The 18,320-nt window shown below is 43.0% G+C and overlaps 1 protein-coding gene across 2 annotated transcripts; it reads left to right on the forward strand.

Moving 5' to 3' along the window:
- Window positions 1-166: 166 nt before the first annotated feature.
- snx27a (sorting nexin 27a) lies at window positions 167-15,157 on the forward strand. 2 transcript variants are annotated; one of them, XM_086193268.1, is made up of 13 exons: window positions 167-593; window positions 4,181-4,406; window positions 4,566-4,758; window positions 5,095-5,159; window positions 5,650-5,754; window positions 5,997-6,075; window positions 6,320-6,483; window positions 7,757-7,846; window positions 9,146-9,295; window positions 9,636-9,764; window positions 9,916-9,975; window positions 10,286-10,334; window positions 11,134-15,157. In XM_086193268.1, the coding sequence occupies exons 1-13, from the start codon at window positions 283-285 to the stop codon at window positions 11,202-11,204; spliced, it is 1,692 nt and encodes a 563-aa protein (XP_086049394.1). In that variant the 5' UTR covers window positions 167-282; the 3' UTR covers window positions 11,205-15,157. The 2 variants fall into 2 exon arrangements, with proteins under 2 accessions (XP_086049394.1, XP_086049395.1); XM_086193269.1 differs by lacking the exon at window positions 167-593 and adding an exon at window positions 687-791.
- The last annotated feature ends 3,163 nt before the right edge of the window (window positions 15,158-18,320 follow it).

The raw sequence follows: 18,320 nt of genomic DNA on the forward strand, positions 1-18,320 counted from the left end.
TTCACGTGTTTACAATTTTTTTGGGGGGGGGGGTTACAAATAATTATTCTATAAATAAAACCTTGCCCGCTTGTAACTCTGACTATAAACACGGAAGACTTTGGGTGACGCCTCCGGGAGGTCACGTTGCTCCTGCCCTGTCTCATGACGGAGCCGGTGGGCGGGTCATCAACTACAGGGTCGGTCTGTGGAGGTAACGTTGCAGGGACAGAGCTCGAGTGTTGTTTTGAATTTGCTAGAAGACAGCACCGACTAGAGGGCGGTAGGGCCTGTGTGGTTAAGATGGCGGATGTAGGAGGCGATGAAACTCGGTCCGCTCTCCCCTCGGCATCCCGTAACGGTCCGGTTGTCGGCTCGTCGGCGGGAACTCCGGGCCAGAACGCAGCGACAGTAACGTCGGGTCCGCGGGTGGTGAGGATTGTCAAGTCGGAGTCCGGCTATGGGTTCAACGTTCGCGGTCAAGTTAGTGAAGGAGGACAGCTTCGAAGCATCAACGGGGAACTGTACGCTCCTCTCCAGCATGTCAGCGCCGTTTTGCCCGGAGGCGCGGCTGACCGAGCCGGGATAGCAAAGGGTGACAGGATCCTGGAGGTGTAAGTCAGCTTCACTCTGTTCGCCTCCCACCAGGTAGCTAGCAAGCACCACCAGCTCCACAGCTGAACTGTTGATCCAATTTCAGGCATGACATAAACCAGCTTCATGTTATGCGTCACTTGTCTGTTTATGACAACATAAATAGCCGTTTACACGGCTAACTGGCGCTGAATGTTTATCCAGTTTGCTCTTAAAAGGTGAGTTATGGGATATTGCGAATGTAGCCGTTCCTAGTTCAAACCAGTGAGGTAACGTAACTTGAAAGCTAACCAGCTTATATAAGTTGGACTACAGGCTGTGCATGTTGATTAGCTTTAGCTAGTTAGCTAGCCAGGTAGCTAGTGTCTCCTATAGCTAACCCCGTCTGTTTGCGCAGCGACTAACTCAGCGTGGCTGTGAGAGCGTAATGTAAATGACAACCTCGTTGACATTGCATTGTCATATGCCTAATAGTAGGAATGAGTACTATGTCCCTGCCCGAAGACAGTGGATGGCAGTGTTGTCACTCAAATTCAGCATCATATTGTGTGAGAGTATGCGCTTCTTGTCTTGACGAGACGCCGCTTGACAGTCCAGCCGAGCGGTCAGTGAGGGACTTCTCTCCCAAACTCCCCAAGGTCCAAGTCGAATAAAGGGAGAAGGTTTGGATAAAGATGTAGGCTACCAATACTGAAAATCAGGGGTTACGTTTTTCCAGCCTTTTTAGTATAGTAGTTTTATTATGTAACAATTAGCTTTGCAATGAGACATGTCCATATTTGGATTTCCTCAGGTCACAGTCGCAGATCTGTGGGCTTAGTTGATATATACTGTATATTGACAGCTATGGACACATTCATACTCTCAAAGAGTGCATTCTGTATTTAGGTATGTAGTTGTGTGTCAGAAGTTGTTGTTCATGTTTGTGGCTGAGTTGAAGCCCTAATGTGAGGATTCCAAAAATGAAAGCTTGCTCATGCAAATGTGAACTAGATGGTCTTAACTTGACATAACTGGAAAAGGGAAAGGAGGAACACAGCCCATTCCACTACTTGCTGAGGCATCAAAACATGTTACCTCTGTCAGTTTTTTTTCCCTCACTTTTAACTGCTTAATAGCTCTCTGGTCATATGACAAAGCCTGCATATGTCATGTGACTTATTAACCAGCTTGATCTTTTTTTTTTGTTGCAAAAAACGCAAAGTGTGTCATAAGTCAGCATTTTATTTTGAAGCTTTATGTAGTAAGGTTAAGAAAATGCAACGTTGGTGCTTACCAGAGTACGTCATGTTTCTTTCTGCTGCTAACATCTGATTCAGATTTTTGATTTGCCTCAGTTAGCTCTTTTCATATTTAAAATGGGATTTTAATTGAAATTTTGATTTGATTGGTGAAAAGCAGAAATACTCTAGTAACCATAAAACTACCCACAAATTGCTGCTTCGTGTTGCTTTGAGTTTGAAACCTTTTTCATTTCTTTGTTAATAAAAACACAGCCTTTCATCAAAATGTAATCATTATGTGACAACAAGAATAACTGACAACACAGAAGGAGGACTGTTATCATGAACTCTCCTTAATTTTGTTGTTTTAGCTTAATTCCCATCCTACCAACCCCCTTTGTTGCTTATCAGCTATTAAGACAGCTCTCAGGCTGGCACTGCTGTGTCTGTTTTGTCTAACGAGGATGATGGGATCAGAGTAGTGACGAGAGTAAAACTTCTCCTTTTAGCTTCTCCATTAATCCCCTCCAACCCCTAATTTTGCTGTTCAGTTGAGCAACTCGGAGGAATGCTATCGTGTCAATTCCCCCAATAAAGCAGCCTTTTCATCTCAAACTGTTGTCTTTATTTATTTATTTTTCACTACCACCACTACAACCAGTTTGGCTGCTTTAGGCTTTGATCCATGAACACTACACCCGTTTAAATGTATAAACAATAATGGAAATGTGGCATATATTCTGTACGTATGCCATTTGTCCTCCAGCCCTCACTGTCGCTCGCTCGCTCCCTCCTGTCCTGCGTCTGTCCCACTGTTTCTCATAGGAAGATTACCAGAGACACCTGATGCTGCTGCCATCTGGCCTCAGTAGAGCCAAGAGAGGAGGTGTATCACTGGACATAAAGACAGGGGACATCGGAGCCGAGCTGGTTATTCAGCACTGCCAGAGAGTGTTTTTCAATGGATGACGCAATTTGCTAGCATTACCACGTGTGACTGTAGAAGTAGGGTGGATGCTAAATGTTTTATTATTCTTATTATATAGTATTTAGGATGTGCACCTAAGCAGTGACATCAGTGCCAACCTTACTCGGGCAGATTTGGTCTGGCTAAAATGTGAATGATCCGATCTATGTCAGTCATTGTAAAACTCAACGTTTTACAACCAGTCGTATTCTTCCAGCAACCCCAGGCCACCAGCTCAGTTTTCAGTAGCACAGCAGTCTCTGGCCTTGTCTTACCTCACACAGTTATCACACTCTGGATTTTAATTGTGGGATAAGAGATCACTGGTACCAGATGTATCAGTATCGGGAGAGGAAACAGCGAATTGATGCATCCTCATTATTATTCCTACCAGAGATGCCACCAGACTAGAATTTCTGGTGAACCTCTTCTCTGTTCAGTTACAAATGCTCAATCTGTTTACGTGATATTGAGAGTTGGATCATCAGAGCTGGAGTCAACTAAAAAGAAAAACTCTGTTGGCTGTCTGTACGATTCGATTGGTCGGTTAGGGGATCTGGATGTCTCTTTGTGAAGCATTTGGTAGTTTACACGGTCTCTGTGTCTGGTGCCCATTGTTCAAGAGTGGCGACTGTAGCAGCAGCTCCTGCCCCCCCCCCCCCCAAATGCTGTATTAACCAAAGTGACAGTTCAGCTTCAGCACTTCTCAGAGAAATGGATCAGTAACTTTGTAGATGTGGGTCACAAGCGGATTGCTTGTCCCCACAGACGGCGCACAGTGCAGCGGGACCCAGTGTGGCTGGAAGCTCCCTTCAGCATTCACTGTTCAAATAACCCAGAAGCCTATTTGCACAGGACTAATATAATCACATGAGGCATGTGTTTGGGGGAATATGATCATTTGCTCTGGAATTTCTACTTTACAAATTATGGACAAGGCAGACTTGCACAGGATTGGGATCATAGAAGGTCTCTGCAGTTGTTATTACTGGAGATCCCCAGGCAGTTCTAGTGCAAACAGGGCTCAAATAATAATACCTGCACAACTGCAGAAGGGTATTATTATTTTAGTCTCAAAAGTACTATAAAAATGTGCAATAATATATTAAAACTTTAAATGACAGGGGGGGGCTTGATAATTGAGAAGGGGGCTAGTTGCTGTGTGGCTATATGGCTGTCCAATAAAAAGATAAAATATTTTAATGCAATATGTATAATTGTGAATATATGTATCAGTAATAATGACAATATTCTAACCAACAAGAACTTTTGTTGGACCAACTGACCCCTGCAAATCATCAGCTATCTTGAAAAACAAACTGGTCGCGTGAGAAGATGGTCTCTCAGAATGCTAACTTTTTGTGTCTTTTTTTTTCTTTTTCTTTTTCTTTTTTTTTTTGCTCTGCCTTCCCTCCAGTAATGGCGTGAGTGTGGAGGGAGCCACCCATAAGCAGGTTGTGGACCTGATCCGTGCCGGAGAAAAGGAGCTGGTTCTGGCGGTACTGTCGGTTCCACCGCAGGAGGCTGATGGCTTGGAAGGAGGAGAGGATGTCCAACCCAACTATGACTACAGCGACAAGCAGGCCGTGCCCATTTCCATCCCCACGTACAAACATGTAGAGCAGCACTCCGAGAGGTTTGTGGTGAGTGCTGATTTTAAGCAATACCTACGAACATTTGTTCTCAAAACAGGATGGTCACAATCCATAAAATATCTGTCACACGTGGTACAAATGTGTTTTCTGTACTTGTATCAGAATGACACTGGCATACCTGTCTTATGTTTCTCTCACTGGCCGTAGGTATACAACGTGTACATGTCAGGTAGACAGCTGTGCTCGAAGCGCTACAGGGAGTTTGCAATCCTACACCAGAACTTGAAAAGGGAGTTTTCTAACTTCAATTTCCCAAAGCTTCCTGGGAAATGGCCCTTCTCCCTCTCTGAGCAACAGCTGGATGCTCGCCGCAGAGGCCTGGAGGAATACCTTGAGCGAGGTACACGCTGTGATGGAAGGTTCACTTATTTCTAAACTGATCCTTTTGTTGTCGTCGTCGCCATTATTTTAAAAGAATGTAGGACTACAAAAGGATCTCTGCGTGAAGATCAATATATTATCAGTGAAGAACTGGCTCAAACTAAGGCAGAGTTCAACCTGGAGCCGCTGAAGTTAAGTCACATCACATCTGTAGTGGATGTGAAACATTTTCATTGTACATGGACGGTAAATTTCAACAAACAGGACACAAGTGATGTGACATTTAGCCGCCCTTTGTTAATTTTGTTTACTTTGACCTCTGCTCATTCTCTCCTTTCTTTGTATGCATCTCTAGTGTGCTCTGTGCGGGTGATTGGCGAGAGTGACATCATGCAGGAGTTTCTCTCTGAATCAGATGAGGTTTGAATCATATTTGGGCATTTCTTTAATTATGCAACATTGTCTTTCTCTGGAACTTGTATTTGCTGGTATTGGGGATTTTTGTGGCCAAATTGTAAATGCTGGATGAAATGTTTATTTTTTTTAATTTTTTTAATCATATCTCAGTTTGCAGTCTGAAATTATGACAGTTTGGTGCAAATGCTTGAAAGAATCTGGCCAGCAGTCATGTTTTTGTTGTGTCTTTGAGCGTGAGAGCATTGCTTTGCTGGAGGTCAGAGGAATTACTACAGCTGAAAATGTGATTACTACTAATTAAATCCTGAATTTGAAGAAACACAAACAGAAGTGTTCGGACTACTTAGAGGTAGTAGACCTGGCTTGTTGATATTTTTGATAATCCAGAATGATTTCATTTAATACAAATCCCCCAGGTACATATCCTTGTTAATCCACTCTTAATTAATCCAGGTGTAGAGCAGCGCTCATCAGATTTGTCTGAACCTTTCAGAACTATAATGGAGTGACAGACGTAGAGCTGCGAATAGCCCTTCCAGACAAGACCACCATCTCTGTCAGAGTCCGCAAGAACAGCACCACAGACCAAGTTTACCAGGTAAAACCGCCGGCGTCTCCGAGCACCTGGCTGCTGGATCCATGCTTATCCTAAAATTTAGAATAAATTACAATGATTTCGGAAGATCAAATCATCCTCTTATGTATGTGCGCAATGTACATTATGCCGAAATTAAAAGACAAAACAGCAGACAGATAATGTGTAACACAAAGTAACTCCTGTTTCATGGTGTAGAAATGTTGTGGTTTTTATTGCATAGCTGACTCTTGCTCTTCCTGTAGGCGTTAGTGGTGAAGGTTGGAATGGACAGTATTATGGCCAGCTACTTCGCCCTTTTTGAGGTCATCAATCACTCATTTGGTGAGAACTGGATTTGATGTTTCCCACTGTGCTCTCAATTCATGTTGTGTATAATTTCAATGCGGTCTCACATGAGCACTGTTTGTCTAAATTCAGGCCTGTGTCACACCAGTTGTCAGTGAAAAGCCCTCCGTGAAAGCTTATGCATGCAGTTTTAAACAGAAAAGGCAGGTAATAGGGTGCAGACGTTTCCCACTGCCCTTCATCCTCCTCATTATCTTTCCCCTTTCCGTTTGTGTTCCAGTGCGGAAGCTGGCACCTAATGAGTTTCCACACAAGCTGTATGTGCAGAACTATACGTCGGCCGTGCCGGGGACTTGCTTGGCGCTTCGCAAATGGTTGTTCAGCTTCCAGGAGGAAGAGTTGCTCAGAGACAACCCACTTGCACTGCACTACTGCTTTCACCAGGTAATAACTGCTGAATCCCACTGGCCATGGATTTAAGGTGACTCAACTCAAAATGAGATGTACTGAGCTTTCCTCCTCTCGAGTTGATTAACTTCTTTCAGACATGGATGGAAGTTTCATCATTTTCGGTCATGGAGGATTTCTGTCGTATCGAGGGGAACTTGTTTTTTTATTTATTTTTCTACCTCTTTCCTCCTCACTATTTATATCAGGTGTCTGTCGAGTTCTTTATTCTTTATATTTGCTGTTGTTTGAGGGTATGCAGTCCATGAACAGAAGGTTCATTAGGCGTGACACTGACAGGGGATCCACATTGCATCAGCAGCACTGAAGCATCAAGCCCATTCAGTCCTGAAGAAGCAGCTGGCCTGCTAGTTTGCTCATCTGCTAATTGACTGATATCTGAAATGCAGTTGTTTGGTGTCCTGATGAGCAGTACACAAACTGGAGGTTTTGGCTGCTGGATCAATTAACATCTAATGTCTAATCAGAATTTATACAAACCATTAAGTTCAAAACACTTTTTTTGGGGCGGGGGGGGGTCTTTTGGCGATTTTCTTTATTACAGCTTCTAGAGGAAAAGCACTTGTATAAACATTACATAAACATGTCTTGGAATATGAAGGAATATTTGACACAAAATGGAATTCCGTGTCCTCCATGAATCAGGCGAGAGGGAGATGTGAAAATGCATCGAAACACAGCATCAGTTGAATTCTTGCCAGCTTAACGTGTTGATAAATAACTATTATCATTCAGTGTTTGACCTTGTCCAGTGGCTACCAACAGAAATTCTTGATAAAGTATATCTTCCACAAAATATCACTCCACTATCACTCAGATTGCTCCACATTCAAATCGGTGCTTTAAGTTCCCACTTGAAGAGAGAAGGCTGAATATATTTAAACCTCCACAAGTGTTGAAGCACAACGTGTGAACTAGAAAAATAATCCTCCAATGCAAATGCACTAAAAATAGCCGTAACAACAGCAGCAGTGGCCTGTGGGCTGTCTGTTGACCAATAAAGGTCACTACCTGAAGCCTTTCAGGCATTTGTGGTTCAGCATAAACCCAGTGAAACTAGTCACATGTAGATACCCCGTAACATGAATACAAACCTATGCAAAATACTCAAAATGTAAAATTATTGCCGTCATGGAGTTATTTCAGAGTATTTCCTCTTGATTTGCATGAATAATTAATTTTTGTTTATTTACGCTGAATGTTAAACGGTGGTGTATTTCAACATGCCTCTGTCTGTCTGTCTGTCTAGGCACTGGATGATGTGAAGAAGGGATTCATAAAAACAGAGGACAAATCCTACCAGCTGCAGAAACTGGCAGAGCAGCGCAAGATGGCCACGGTCAGTCCCACAGACCCGTCTTTGTTCGGGGAGGGGATTGGGATGACTACACTCTGTGCCTGCTTACCAGAGCCGTCACCGAAATGTTACCAAATACAAACGAACAGAAATGTCTGAAAGCCTTTCACATCTCAGAATAAACCCTCTATGTTAGGAATGGAGATAAAGCTGTTGAATGTCAATGGCAGAGCGAGATGGCTCGATTCTGTTGCTGCACAGCACATTTCAAACTTACTGGTTTATTGAGTCTTTTTCATTTTTCATAGATGTGTTTTGGGTATAGATGAATTAATTGAATCCCTTTTAGGGTCAGGTGCATTTTTTTTAAGGAAACACACTTGTTTACCACTAAAAGCATTTCAGAGGCTAAAAGTTAAATTTGAGTTCCCCTAGAGACTTTCCTTGCAGCTTCTCTGTCTGTTCAGGATGAGAGTTTTTAGTTGTGCTGCCTAATTACCCCATGATATTAGCTGCAGGGACATTCCTCTGTGCATGTAAATGATAATTATTACCGAGTGCAGCCTCTCTTGTCTTGGTCACAAATTGTTTAAAAAAACAACAACATCAATATAACTAACAACTCACCTGGAAAACTCTGGATTTAATCTGACGGTAAGATTTGAATGATCAATGGAGTAACACTGCTGTGTCTCATTAGTGAATGCACAAAAACACTTAATTAAACTAGAGATGCGCTTATGCATTCTTGTTAATGCTATTTTCAGATAAGTTGATCATGCAGGGGGGGAGGGTAGTTGTATTCTGAATAATGTGCCATTGACTTAAGACCCGTATTTTCTTGATCATTGCGCAAAAGCTGTGTGCTGCAACAGGAAAGGAATGTGCGTACAATGCGCCTGACTGTCACATTTTAACACCAACACGCCCATAGACACCAAGTACAATTGCTATTTAAGCAATGTGGTCGCTGGGCAGGAAAAAAATGACAACCTGGTAGGTTAGAAACCAACCACGTCACTTTGTTGTGCTCTGTGTCAGGTGGATGATGAGGCTTCCGCAGCCAAAGTACTGTGTTTGGAAAATTTTCTGCTGTCTTAACAGCAGAATCTGTTTACTCCGTCACAGCTTAAAGACAAAAGAACAGGAGATTCATCTCCAAAGAGTTTTTTTTTTTTTTTTTTTAAAGGAATTAAAATATTTCATCAACATATCAGTAATGTAATAACAGTAGTTTGGTAAGAAATCAGGTTTGTGTCCAAGATACATATTAACTAACAGTGATACCAAGTGATGTAAACGTGATGGGAATTTTCTGCTTCACTGTCTGTTGTGCAACAGTACCTGAGCCTGTTACGGTCATGTGAGGGCTACAACGAGGTGGTTTTCCCTCACTGCTCCTGTGACTCGAGGAGGAAGGGACACGTCATCACAGCTATCAGCATCCATCATTTCAAGCTGCATGCCTGCACTGAGGACGGCACACTAGAGGTGAGTGCTACTCTGAGAGAGAGAGAGAGAGAGAGAGAGAGAGAATCCTGTCGCGTCACTTTGTATTTGTTTTTCAACTCTATCCTGTGATAGATGATTTTCATATTTTCAATTTTGCCCCTTCAAAATTTACAACTCACTAACAGATAACTTTTTGTTATTAAGGTTTTAGGTGAAAGGTTTTTTGTTTGTTTTTTGAAGTTATGACCAACAGATTGAATATATAAGGCAGAAGCAGTGCATTTTCAACTTTTAAAAACTTGACAGACTCTAAAACACAAACTGTACATGTCTGCACAATCATAAATCAAGCATGTGCATTTCTGTCTCTCTGCCTCAGAACCAGGTGATAGCGTTTGAGTGGGCGGAGATGCAACGCTGGGACACTGATGAGGAGGGAATGGCCTTCTGCTTCGAGTATGCCAGAGGAGAGAAGAAACCTCGCTGGGTCAAGATCTTCACTCCATACGTACGTGCATCCATTGCTGTTTTAGAAGGACAAACGTTGCAATTTATTTCACGTGGAAATGAAGAGATTTCATCATCGTGATAAGACACCAAAAGCAACAGATGAATGCGTTGTGAGGTGACTGTGCTGTACTTTTTGTACTTCCTCACAGTTTAACTACATGCACGAGTGCTTCGAGCGGGTCTTTTGTGAGCAGAAGTGGAGGAAGCAGGTACAGACCACTCCTTTCCTCTTTCATTCTGGGAAGCACATGCCTCCATGCTAAGTTTATATATCTAATTTTGGCGTATCTTTTTTTTTTTTTATCATTAGGTCTGTTTTCGCAAACAAAACAAGGCTTGTTCTCTCTCTCTCTCTCTCTCTCTCTCTCTCTCTCTCTCTCTCTCTCTCTCTCTCTCTCTCTCTCTCTCTCTCTCTCTCTCTCTCTCTCTAGATATATAGAGAGAGAGAGAGATTTTTTTTTTTTAGATGTTTTAAATTCAAATTGTAAATCTCCAGTCAATAGATTTCTTTGCTTTCAGGTTGAGGAAGAGGAATCTGACAAAGACAACAAGAACTGCAGTAACAATGGTAAGCAGTCTGTGTCCTGAGTACAAAATATTCTTCATAAAATAACACCACTACTGAAGAGATTTGAGATCGACGGGCAGCAGTACAGTAGAGTACAGAGACCAACCTGACAAGGGAAGGTGGGGGAGATTTTTAATTTTTGTGTGTTAAAGGCAGAAATAAATGTGAGATTTCTCTGGTTTATGAGCACCCTACATCCACCCTACATTAAATCAGCGTGGCTGCTACACAAAGGCCATTCAAGTGGCTTGTTTTGTTTTATTATCTCTTCCGGTCAGCTTCAATTGCTTTACAAGGTGGAGAACAATTGCCAACTATAAAAACAGAAAAAAAAGTATTGTAATTTATGGAACCACTTTCACAATAGACTTGAGATCTTAGGACGGAATAAATTCTCCTCCAGTGCCTCAGATATCTCTGAGAAGAGGACTGTTACCATCTCAGAGAGACTCACACCTCACAGAGAAGCTGAAGGTTTTTTTTTCACTTGTGTGAGACAGAACGAGACCAGCTGTGTGTGTGTGTGTGTGTGTGTGTGTGTGTGTGTGTGTTTGTGAGGATGAGTGAACGACGAGAACGCTGACGTGGTGTAGTGTGAGGGCGTCAGCAAGGCACAAAGGGACAATGCATATTCAAGGATTTCACAGTGACTGTTGCTGTGAGACACACACACACACACACACACACAACCGTGTTGTGCTCTGCCTGTGTTTTCATAAGTCACATGACGTGCGAAAACAACAAAAAAAACCAGCCCGTCATTCAGACTTGTGCCCTGAACCATCTCTCTTTATTCCAGAGTATCTGCCTCCTCTGGAGACACAGCAGAAGGGATGGCGGCACCTAGGGGGGGAGATTGCGACTTCCTAAAACTATTGATCATCACTTGAACTAGAACTGATCCACTCGCATCATCACACCCACCCCAGAGAGCGCTCATCGACGAAACCAGAACCGAGTGACAGACTGAGGTGATCCATGCCCCAAAAACAAACTGGAATTGACCAATTTGGGAAATTGGAATTGTCACACGTAACCAAACCCAGGGATACACACAGCAAGAAGAGCAAAGAAGGAAGGCAAACACCAGTCAACTCTCATGTCATTCACTAGAACTCCATAGTGTGTCTGTTTTTTTGTTTTGTTTTTTTCCAACCACCCAGTGACACGGGGCAGGACATGAGCAAATGAGAAGAAACACAAGCATACAGTGTGTGGCTAGTCAAGGTTACCACAGCGGTGCAGCGTCATTTGCGTGAAGGGAGCAACTCGACGAAAATGCCACTTGACAAGGAAGCTGACATCCTGGACGGGACTGTGACAATCAGTTCTGCCAATGCCATCTGCTCGGTCAGAAGCCTTCGGCTCGGCCCTCGACGGCCGGACGAGAACTGAGATGACGGCGATGATAAAAGAAGGGAGAGGGAAGAGAAAAATGGGGTTTACACTACTGTCACAGGCAGTGATGAAGAAGAAAAAAAGCAAAATGTTGCTTTACAATGATGCTGGACATTAACACAGTAATGTTTTCTATTTGGTCAGAAGTGTTCTGTTTTGTCAGGAATCATTTGACACACATGTACCAGATGGGACACGTTGGTGAATATGTTTCACAATCCTTCTGATGAAATATAGATTAATATAAGAGCTATAATAATTGGTTTCTTGATCTCACATGATTTGCATTCAAGTTGTGCTAAGTCCTTTCTTATCCACCTTGTTAGGATCATCTTTGGCAATCAGCTATTATTGCCAGTATTACCCCCCCCCCCCCCCACCACCACCACCAACTCAAAAAGAAGGAAAAAAAAACCTTTTGAGTGTTTCACAGTGGGGATTTCACAGAAAAGAAGTATTGATGTTTCAGAAATGTCATCTGTTTTTTAAACAGTAGACGAAATTGCAAATACAAACACGAGTCTGCTGAGCTGCAGTTTTCTAAACAGTCAGCAGAGGGCAGCAGAGATCTAGTGGTGGGTGTTGAGTATGTAGAGAAATCGTCTAAAGAGTGATCCCGCGGGCTCTGTCACTCGCCCACTAAAGTATCTCTCCTTTGCAGTTTGTCCATTAACCATGTCAGGTGGACAGAGTGTATTGCGCGCGTGTGTGTGTGTGTGTGTGTGTGTGTGTGTGTGTGCGCGTGTGTGTGCGCGTGTGTGTGCGCATTGCACAGAGAGTAGGTGGTGCATGACGTTGTGCGACTGTGACCACAGCCATCGGGAGGCGCGGCGATGCAGGCAGCTGTCTGCCTCATACTAAATGGATACAGTGTTAGGTGTTTCTAACCAGGTGTGTGTCGATAGGTGTGTGTGCACACAACAAGATGATGATTTGTTCTTTTGATGATGATGATGATGATGATGATCTTTTTGTTTTTCAGCAGCATTTCACTTTTTCAATGCAATGATGTGTGTTTTCTCTCTCTGGACGTGTTTTTGTTTAGTAGAGGTTTACATCCTGACAGGAAATGGCAACAGTGTGTTTTTTTTAACTTGAATGCAATAGTTTTGTTCATCCCACTAAGGGCTAGATCTTTATCTCTGGCGATTCATTACTGACTGACTTGTGCTCGCCGTTTGGCAGCGTCCAAAAAAAAACAAAACAAAACTGTAACATAGAAAGAAAATGTGTGACTCATTTTTGTTTATTCATACTGACTGTAAGAGCGAAGGTTCAAATTTAGTTTTCACTGTCACCAACATAGTGTTTATTTCATGCCTGGGTTTAGTCCTAATTAGCTTTCAGTCAGCTACCTTGGTGTGTGTGTGTGTCCTCTGTGTTTGTCATTGACGTTGCTGATAAGCTTTTAGGCTCTGATTGGACGTGTCTGATGAGCTGTCGGTGCAAGAGTCTGCAAATGAAGACAGGGGTTTTGTATCCGTGCGACATAGGAGACGCCAGACAGATGGAGACAAATGGGAGTCTTGTCTCTTATGTCTGCTTCCATTCACAGGCTTTTTTCTCAGCTCAACATATATAAACACACACACACACACACACACACTCTCTCAAACATTCCCATTTTAGCTGCCGTTTGTGTGTTGACAAATCATTAAGTAGGACATTGTTATGTATTTAGTTTTGCCATCCAGTTGTTGTGTCAGACTTAAAGACTTTATTATCACACACACACACACACACACAACCCTCAGACAGATGGCTTGAGGATTGCTGGATGGTCGTTTTGACAGCCAAAGTAATAGCCAATTTTGAGACGATGACATATGAATTGGAGATGCTGAACCATGACTTGTTTTCCCTCATAAGATGTAGCGGGAGAGGCAGATAGAGGCTGCGTGTGATTGTGTACGCCAGCTTGTCTGTCCCCTTGCTTTTACTCTCTCCAGGTTGGTCTCCCATCATCACAGGGGGATGCGGTTGCCGTGGCAGCACCATGTTGGCTCAACGCACTCAGTGCAGCCTCTGTTTCTTTTCTTTTTTTTTTTTCCCTGTCAGCCAACTGCTTCACTCCGCCCAATAATGTATTCAAAGCAGTGTTTTTTGACTGTTTGATGTTTGTTCTCTGTCCCCGTGGTTTGTGCCGCTGTGCGTAGGCTTCTAGAAAGCTGCTTTCTTTAAAAAGGAAAAAAATAATAATAATTTTATGTCTGGGTTTGTCTTGTCTGCGCCAGGTGCCACGTTATGCTCAGTCACAGCCAGGTGTGTGTACTGTCAGTTGTCAGTGAGGTAAATGTCATAGTAACTCTGTTTGGAGAAAGCGGAGAGATGACGAGAATGTTAGGCACGTATACAGTTGATTCATAGTATGATTTTTTTTTTTTTTTTTTTTGCCAGTGTATGCTGTGTTTGAGATGCTGGACAACCCAGGCTGGTTAATGAATGATTCCTTATAAAAAGGAGAACACCGAGGACTTTGTATTGTACAGCAAACACGGCAGGGCCACGATACAGGAGCCTCAGAACGAGCCACCGCGTCAACACTAAAACGATGCCGTTCTGCTCTATCAACACACCCGGCGCTGATTTTCATAAGACAGTTCCGTGGCAGGTGTAAGATAGTTTGACTCTACGGCATTTCACAAGACTCTTAAGGCTCGTGTTTGAGGAGCATTAATGAGGCCCTTCAGTCTCTTTGTCTTTGATGCTGGCAATGCAAGCGAGAGCCACCAACACTAGTCTCAGCAGAAGTGCTTTAGGACAGACGGTGGTCGACCTCTATAACGCACATCCAGACTCAGAGGGCGTCGCTAGCCGCTGGTGCTCCAGGGTCAGCTGGTGTGTCCTGCCTGTACGGCAAACATGAAGGGTGGATGTAAGTACCGTTTCTAAAGTGTTAGCCTTTGTGTCATTAACTTCTGTTCATTCTGACACACGGGGGCTTTTTTTTTTTTCCCCCATTGCAAGTAGGCAGTGACATTAATGGAAAAAAGAATTAAACCTTGTTTGTCTGTCAACATAACCTGTAAATAGTTCTTTGAAACAGGACAAATGCACTCTTGCTTCTCCAGCTCAAAAAGCTCAAAACTTTTTATTTATTTAAGCAGAAACTACTAAAAAAAAAAAAAAAAAAAGGAAAAAAAATTGGGGAGCCACTTGATGTGTGGAGGATTAGCTAACCACACGCTGACAAAAGCTGTTTAAAAAAGAGGAGCAGCGGCGTATTTACAAGGCGTCTTAAGACAACCAATAACACCTGATGCTGAGCTAGGCTACAACGTGAAGAGTTTTATATTGTTACAAAAAATAATGCAACGGATGAAGGTTTACTAACCAATATAAGGGGATAAAAAAAAAGTTTGGGACATGTCGTGTAGAGTAATAAATTGTAACAAAATTTTAAATAAAGTTATATATTGGGGAAAGTGCTGTCGGTCTACATTTATTTATTCCTCCTCAAGACGTTAAGTCAACTGCGGAGTCATTTTATTTATGCTGGCAGTAATCTGAAGGAGCTTTTTACCAGCTGTTGAATCGTAAAATTCTCAGATTGTGTTTATCAATGTATGGATTGTGTCCCCGCCCTCCGGCAACAGACCAGTGTCAAGAACGTCCTATAAAAGACGAGGCGATAAAGCAACTACATGGCTCAACTGGGACCAATTACATCCTAAAAGGGGGTTCACTTAATAAGGTTTTAATGTCTTCGAATGGCCTCAAATGTTTACAGCTATGCTGAGTAAACTCCTTTCGTGGACGCTGTCTTTTGTGAGGTGGCGAGCAAACGCACAACAGTCTCTGCTCGCTTGTGGAGTTTTTCTGTCTGGTTTGTCTGTGTGTGGGAGGCATTCATGCAAGCCATCATGTATAGCTCGTTTTAAATTGCCAGTGGTAAGTTCAGGGCAAAATTGTTTGGCATGGAGCTAATTTGACAACAGTGTCATCGTCTCCCCACAACCACCACCCTTAGTATTTCTATGTTTATCCTGCTGGATAAGACACAAAGAGGTTGGTTGGGGGGGGGGGTTCATCATGACAACAAGCAGAAATGACAGTTTGTTGGCAGGAAAAATGTCAGTATTCCTCCTCTCATCTAAAAAGATGAAGAGAAAGCATATTAATCTGTTACTGGGTTTTATACACAAACCAGAGCAGACAGATTGCGGTGTGATGAGTAGATATTGTATTCAAGGCTGGCACTGGCTTGTGCTTCTTTATCGCTTGACAACGATACTTCATCCAAAGTATATTTTGCCTTTCAGATCGGTCTCTCGAGCTCACACAGACATTGTTAATGACATTTTTCTCCGGAATGCAGAAAAAGACATGTATTCACCCTGAAGCTAATGGCAAAGTTCTTGACCAACAAAAACAAAGCTGTGAGTTTACCGACTCTCAAACATGCTGTCCAGTATAATCCACGTCTTCAGTGGGCAGATCTTTGTTCGGTCATTCAACAGCACTTTTATTTGGACTAAAATCAAACCAACTCGAACTCCTCTGCTTTGGTGCTCCGCCGTGACCAGCTGGCACATTAAGAACTTGATCACACTCGTTCACAGTAGCGCTGTGCAAAAAAATGAACCCAAGTGTCAACAGATTACTCAGCATACGGCTGAATAAAGAAGACACGGATTACACCAGATGATGCGCTTGAGAGTGTGTAAACGAACAGAATTTGGACAGTTTCGCTGTTATTAGTCATCAGTCACCGTTAGCTTCAAGCTATATATACATAACCAGTCTCCCTGTATTCTTGTGTCCCAAAGTGATGCAGGAGGTATAAAAAAAGGGGGAAAAAAACACCTTTTGTGAGTCATGTAAGGCAAAATACACATTACAGGTGGAGTATTGCTTTAATTCAGTACATTAGCGCTTCACATTTCTGGCCTGAATGCTGTCTCGCAGTTCTGCAGCAGAAGTGAGGAGTGCTGCACAGTCCTGAACTGGTCCCAGGGCAGGGCGGCTCTGATAAAAAAAAAAAGGCTCAGAGCAGTGACATTTTGGTGGCCGTATGCTGCACGGATCATTATGTTGTTCTCTGCTACACAGAGCTGTTGGGAGTCCATCGGGAGTTATAGTGACAAAATGAGGTGAGGCGTTATTCAAACCGAAACACAGAGCCTCTTAATGCACCTCGTGGAAGCATGCCCGTAAAATGTTGTGTGCATTGGCACCGCTGAGGTGTTAAGTAGTCTTTCATTAGAGCTTTCTCGCTGGGACATGCTGACTGCAGCCTGCCACCTACTCATACTTTACGTTTGATGTCCGACTTGGAGAGAAGTTGGATATCAAATTAATACAAACGGTTTTTAACGATAAAACAGAGTGACAGTAGCAACAGTCTTTACATTCAATGGGAAGGAAGAGGACGTTAACGCCTCTCTCTTTTTTTGAGCAGATTTGAACCATCCTCTCGAATTAATGTTCTCGATGTTGTTAACCAGTTGTCACCCCAGAGGGAAAATGTGTTAAGTCCACTTAATGTCCTCTTGTACTGGGACATCAGTGGAAATGGTGTGGGAGTCTCTCCGACACGCCACTCACTTTTACACAGATAGTCTGTAGTAGAGATGTTAGACGCTTCTCGCCTTCCTCCTCAATAAGAATGGCGCTGGTGGTGTTGGTTCCGCTTTCATAACTCAGTGACTGTAGAAGAATGATGGAATATAGGAGCCTGACGGGTTCAAATCAAAGATATCAGCCTTTGTACATTAAGAGTTCTGGATCATGAATGATTTAGTGATTCATGTCAGGTGCTGAATGTTGTTGCTTGCTGGGTAAACACCACAGAATCCATGTCCATTAACTTGCGATATCGTGAGATCTAAAGTCAGGTTAAAGCTCGGTTTAACCTGGAAACAGAAAAAAAATTACGTTTACATCTGCTCTTCATCATTGCTGGCAGACTTCCTGTGGCAGCCATATTGGATTTTACACAACCATTAATATCTCTCACACCCTTTGATGAAATTTGTGAACTAGGACCTTTATCCCCCCCTCTGGTGATTGGGGGGGGGGGGGGTTGAGGATACATCCATACTCCTTTTGCAGGTTTATGATCATAGATTAAAACGATGGAAATATTCCAATGTATAATTACTAGATGAAAAGTTCAGGAGATGACCAAAGTAATCAGGATTCATCGCCTGGTAACTATGGTTACCTGTCATATTCCACTAAAAACGATGTCGTGGGGACCGTGAATGTCTGTATTGTCTGACTTCATTCGGTAGTTGCGTGCTGGTTCCAACACATTACGGCGAATGCCATCACGTGCTGCCGCTGATGGAAGAGGAGTCGCAAAAGGGCAGATGGGAGAGAGCGATGGAGATACGGAGATGGACAGGAAAAGCAGGGATGGGACTGGCGAGAGATTGGGATGTCGACGGGTGGTGATGTCATCAAAGTGTCTCAACAGCCATCTGGCTACAGGAGTGACCTGATTTGACCCGACCAATCGTTAAGATGTTTCCGCGCGGGCAGACATGGCGGGCCAAGGCAACATGACATCTTAGTTTCCTCATCGTCGCCTGTAGGTTTTTCTTTGTTTAGCTTATTGTTCCGTAGGCATGTTTGATGTTCCGT

Source organism: Aulostomus chinensis, chromosome 22 (assembly GCF_037954235.1).
Source record: "Aulostomus chinensis isolate RoL2024-O1b breed Wild chromosome 22, RoL_Achi_v1.0, whole genome shotgun sequence".
NCBI lineage: Eukaryota > Metazoa > Chordata > Actinopteri > Syngnathiformes > Aulostomidae > Aulostomus > Aulostomus chinensis.

Excerpts from the sequence above, each read along its gene's own strand:
- snx27a (XM_086193268.1), top strand. The coding sequence starts at position 283 with ATGGCGGATGTAGGAGGCGATGAAACTCGGTCCGCTCTCCCCTCGGCA. Across the intron at positions 4,407-4,565 it reads AGCACTCCGAGAGGTTTGTG|GTATACAACGTGTACATGTC; the intron begins GTGAGTGCTGAT and ends CACTGGCCGTAG. Across the intron at positions 4,759-5,094 it reads GGAGGAATACCTTGAGCGAG|TGTGCTCTGTGCGGGTGATT; the intron begins GTACACGCTGTG and ends ATGCATCTCTAG.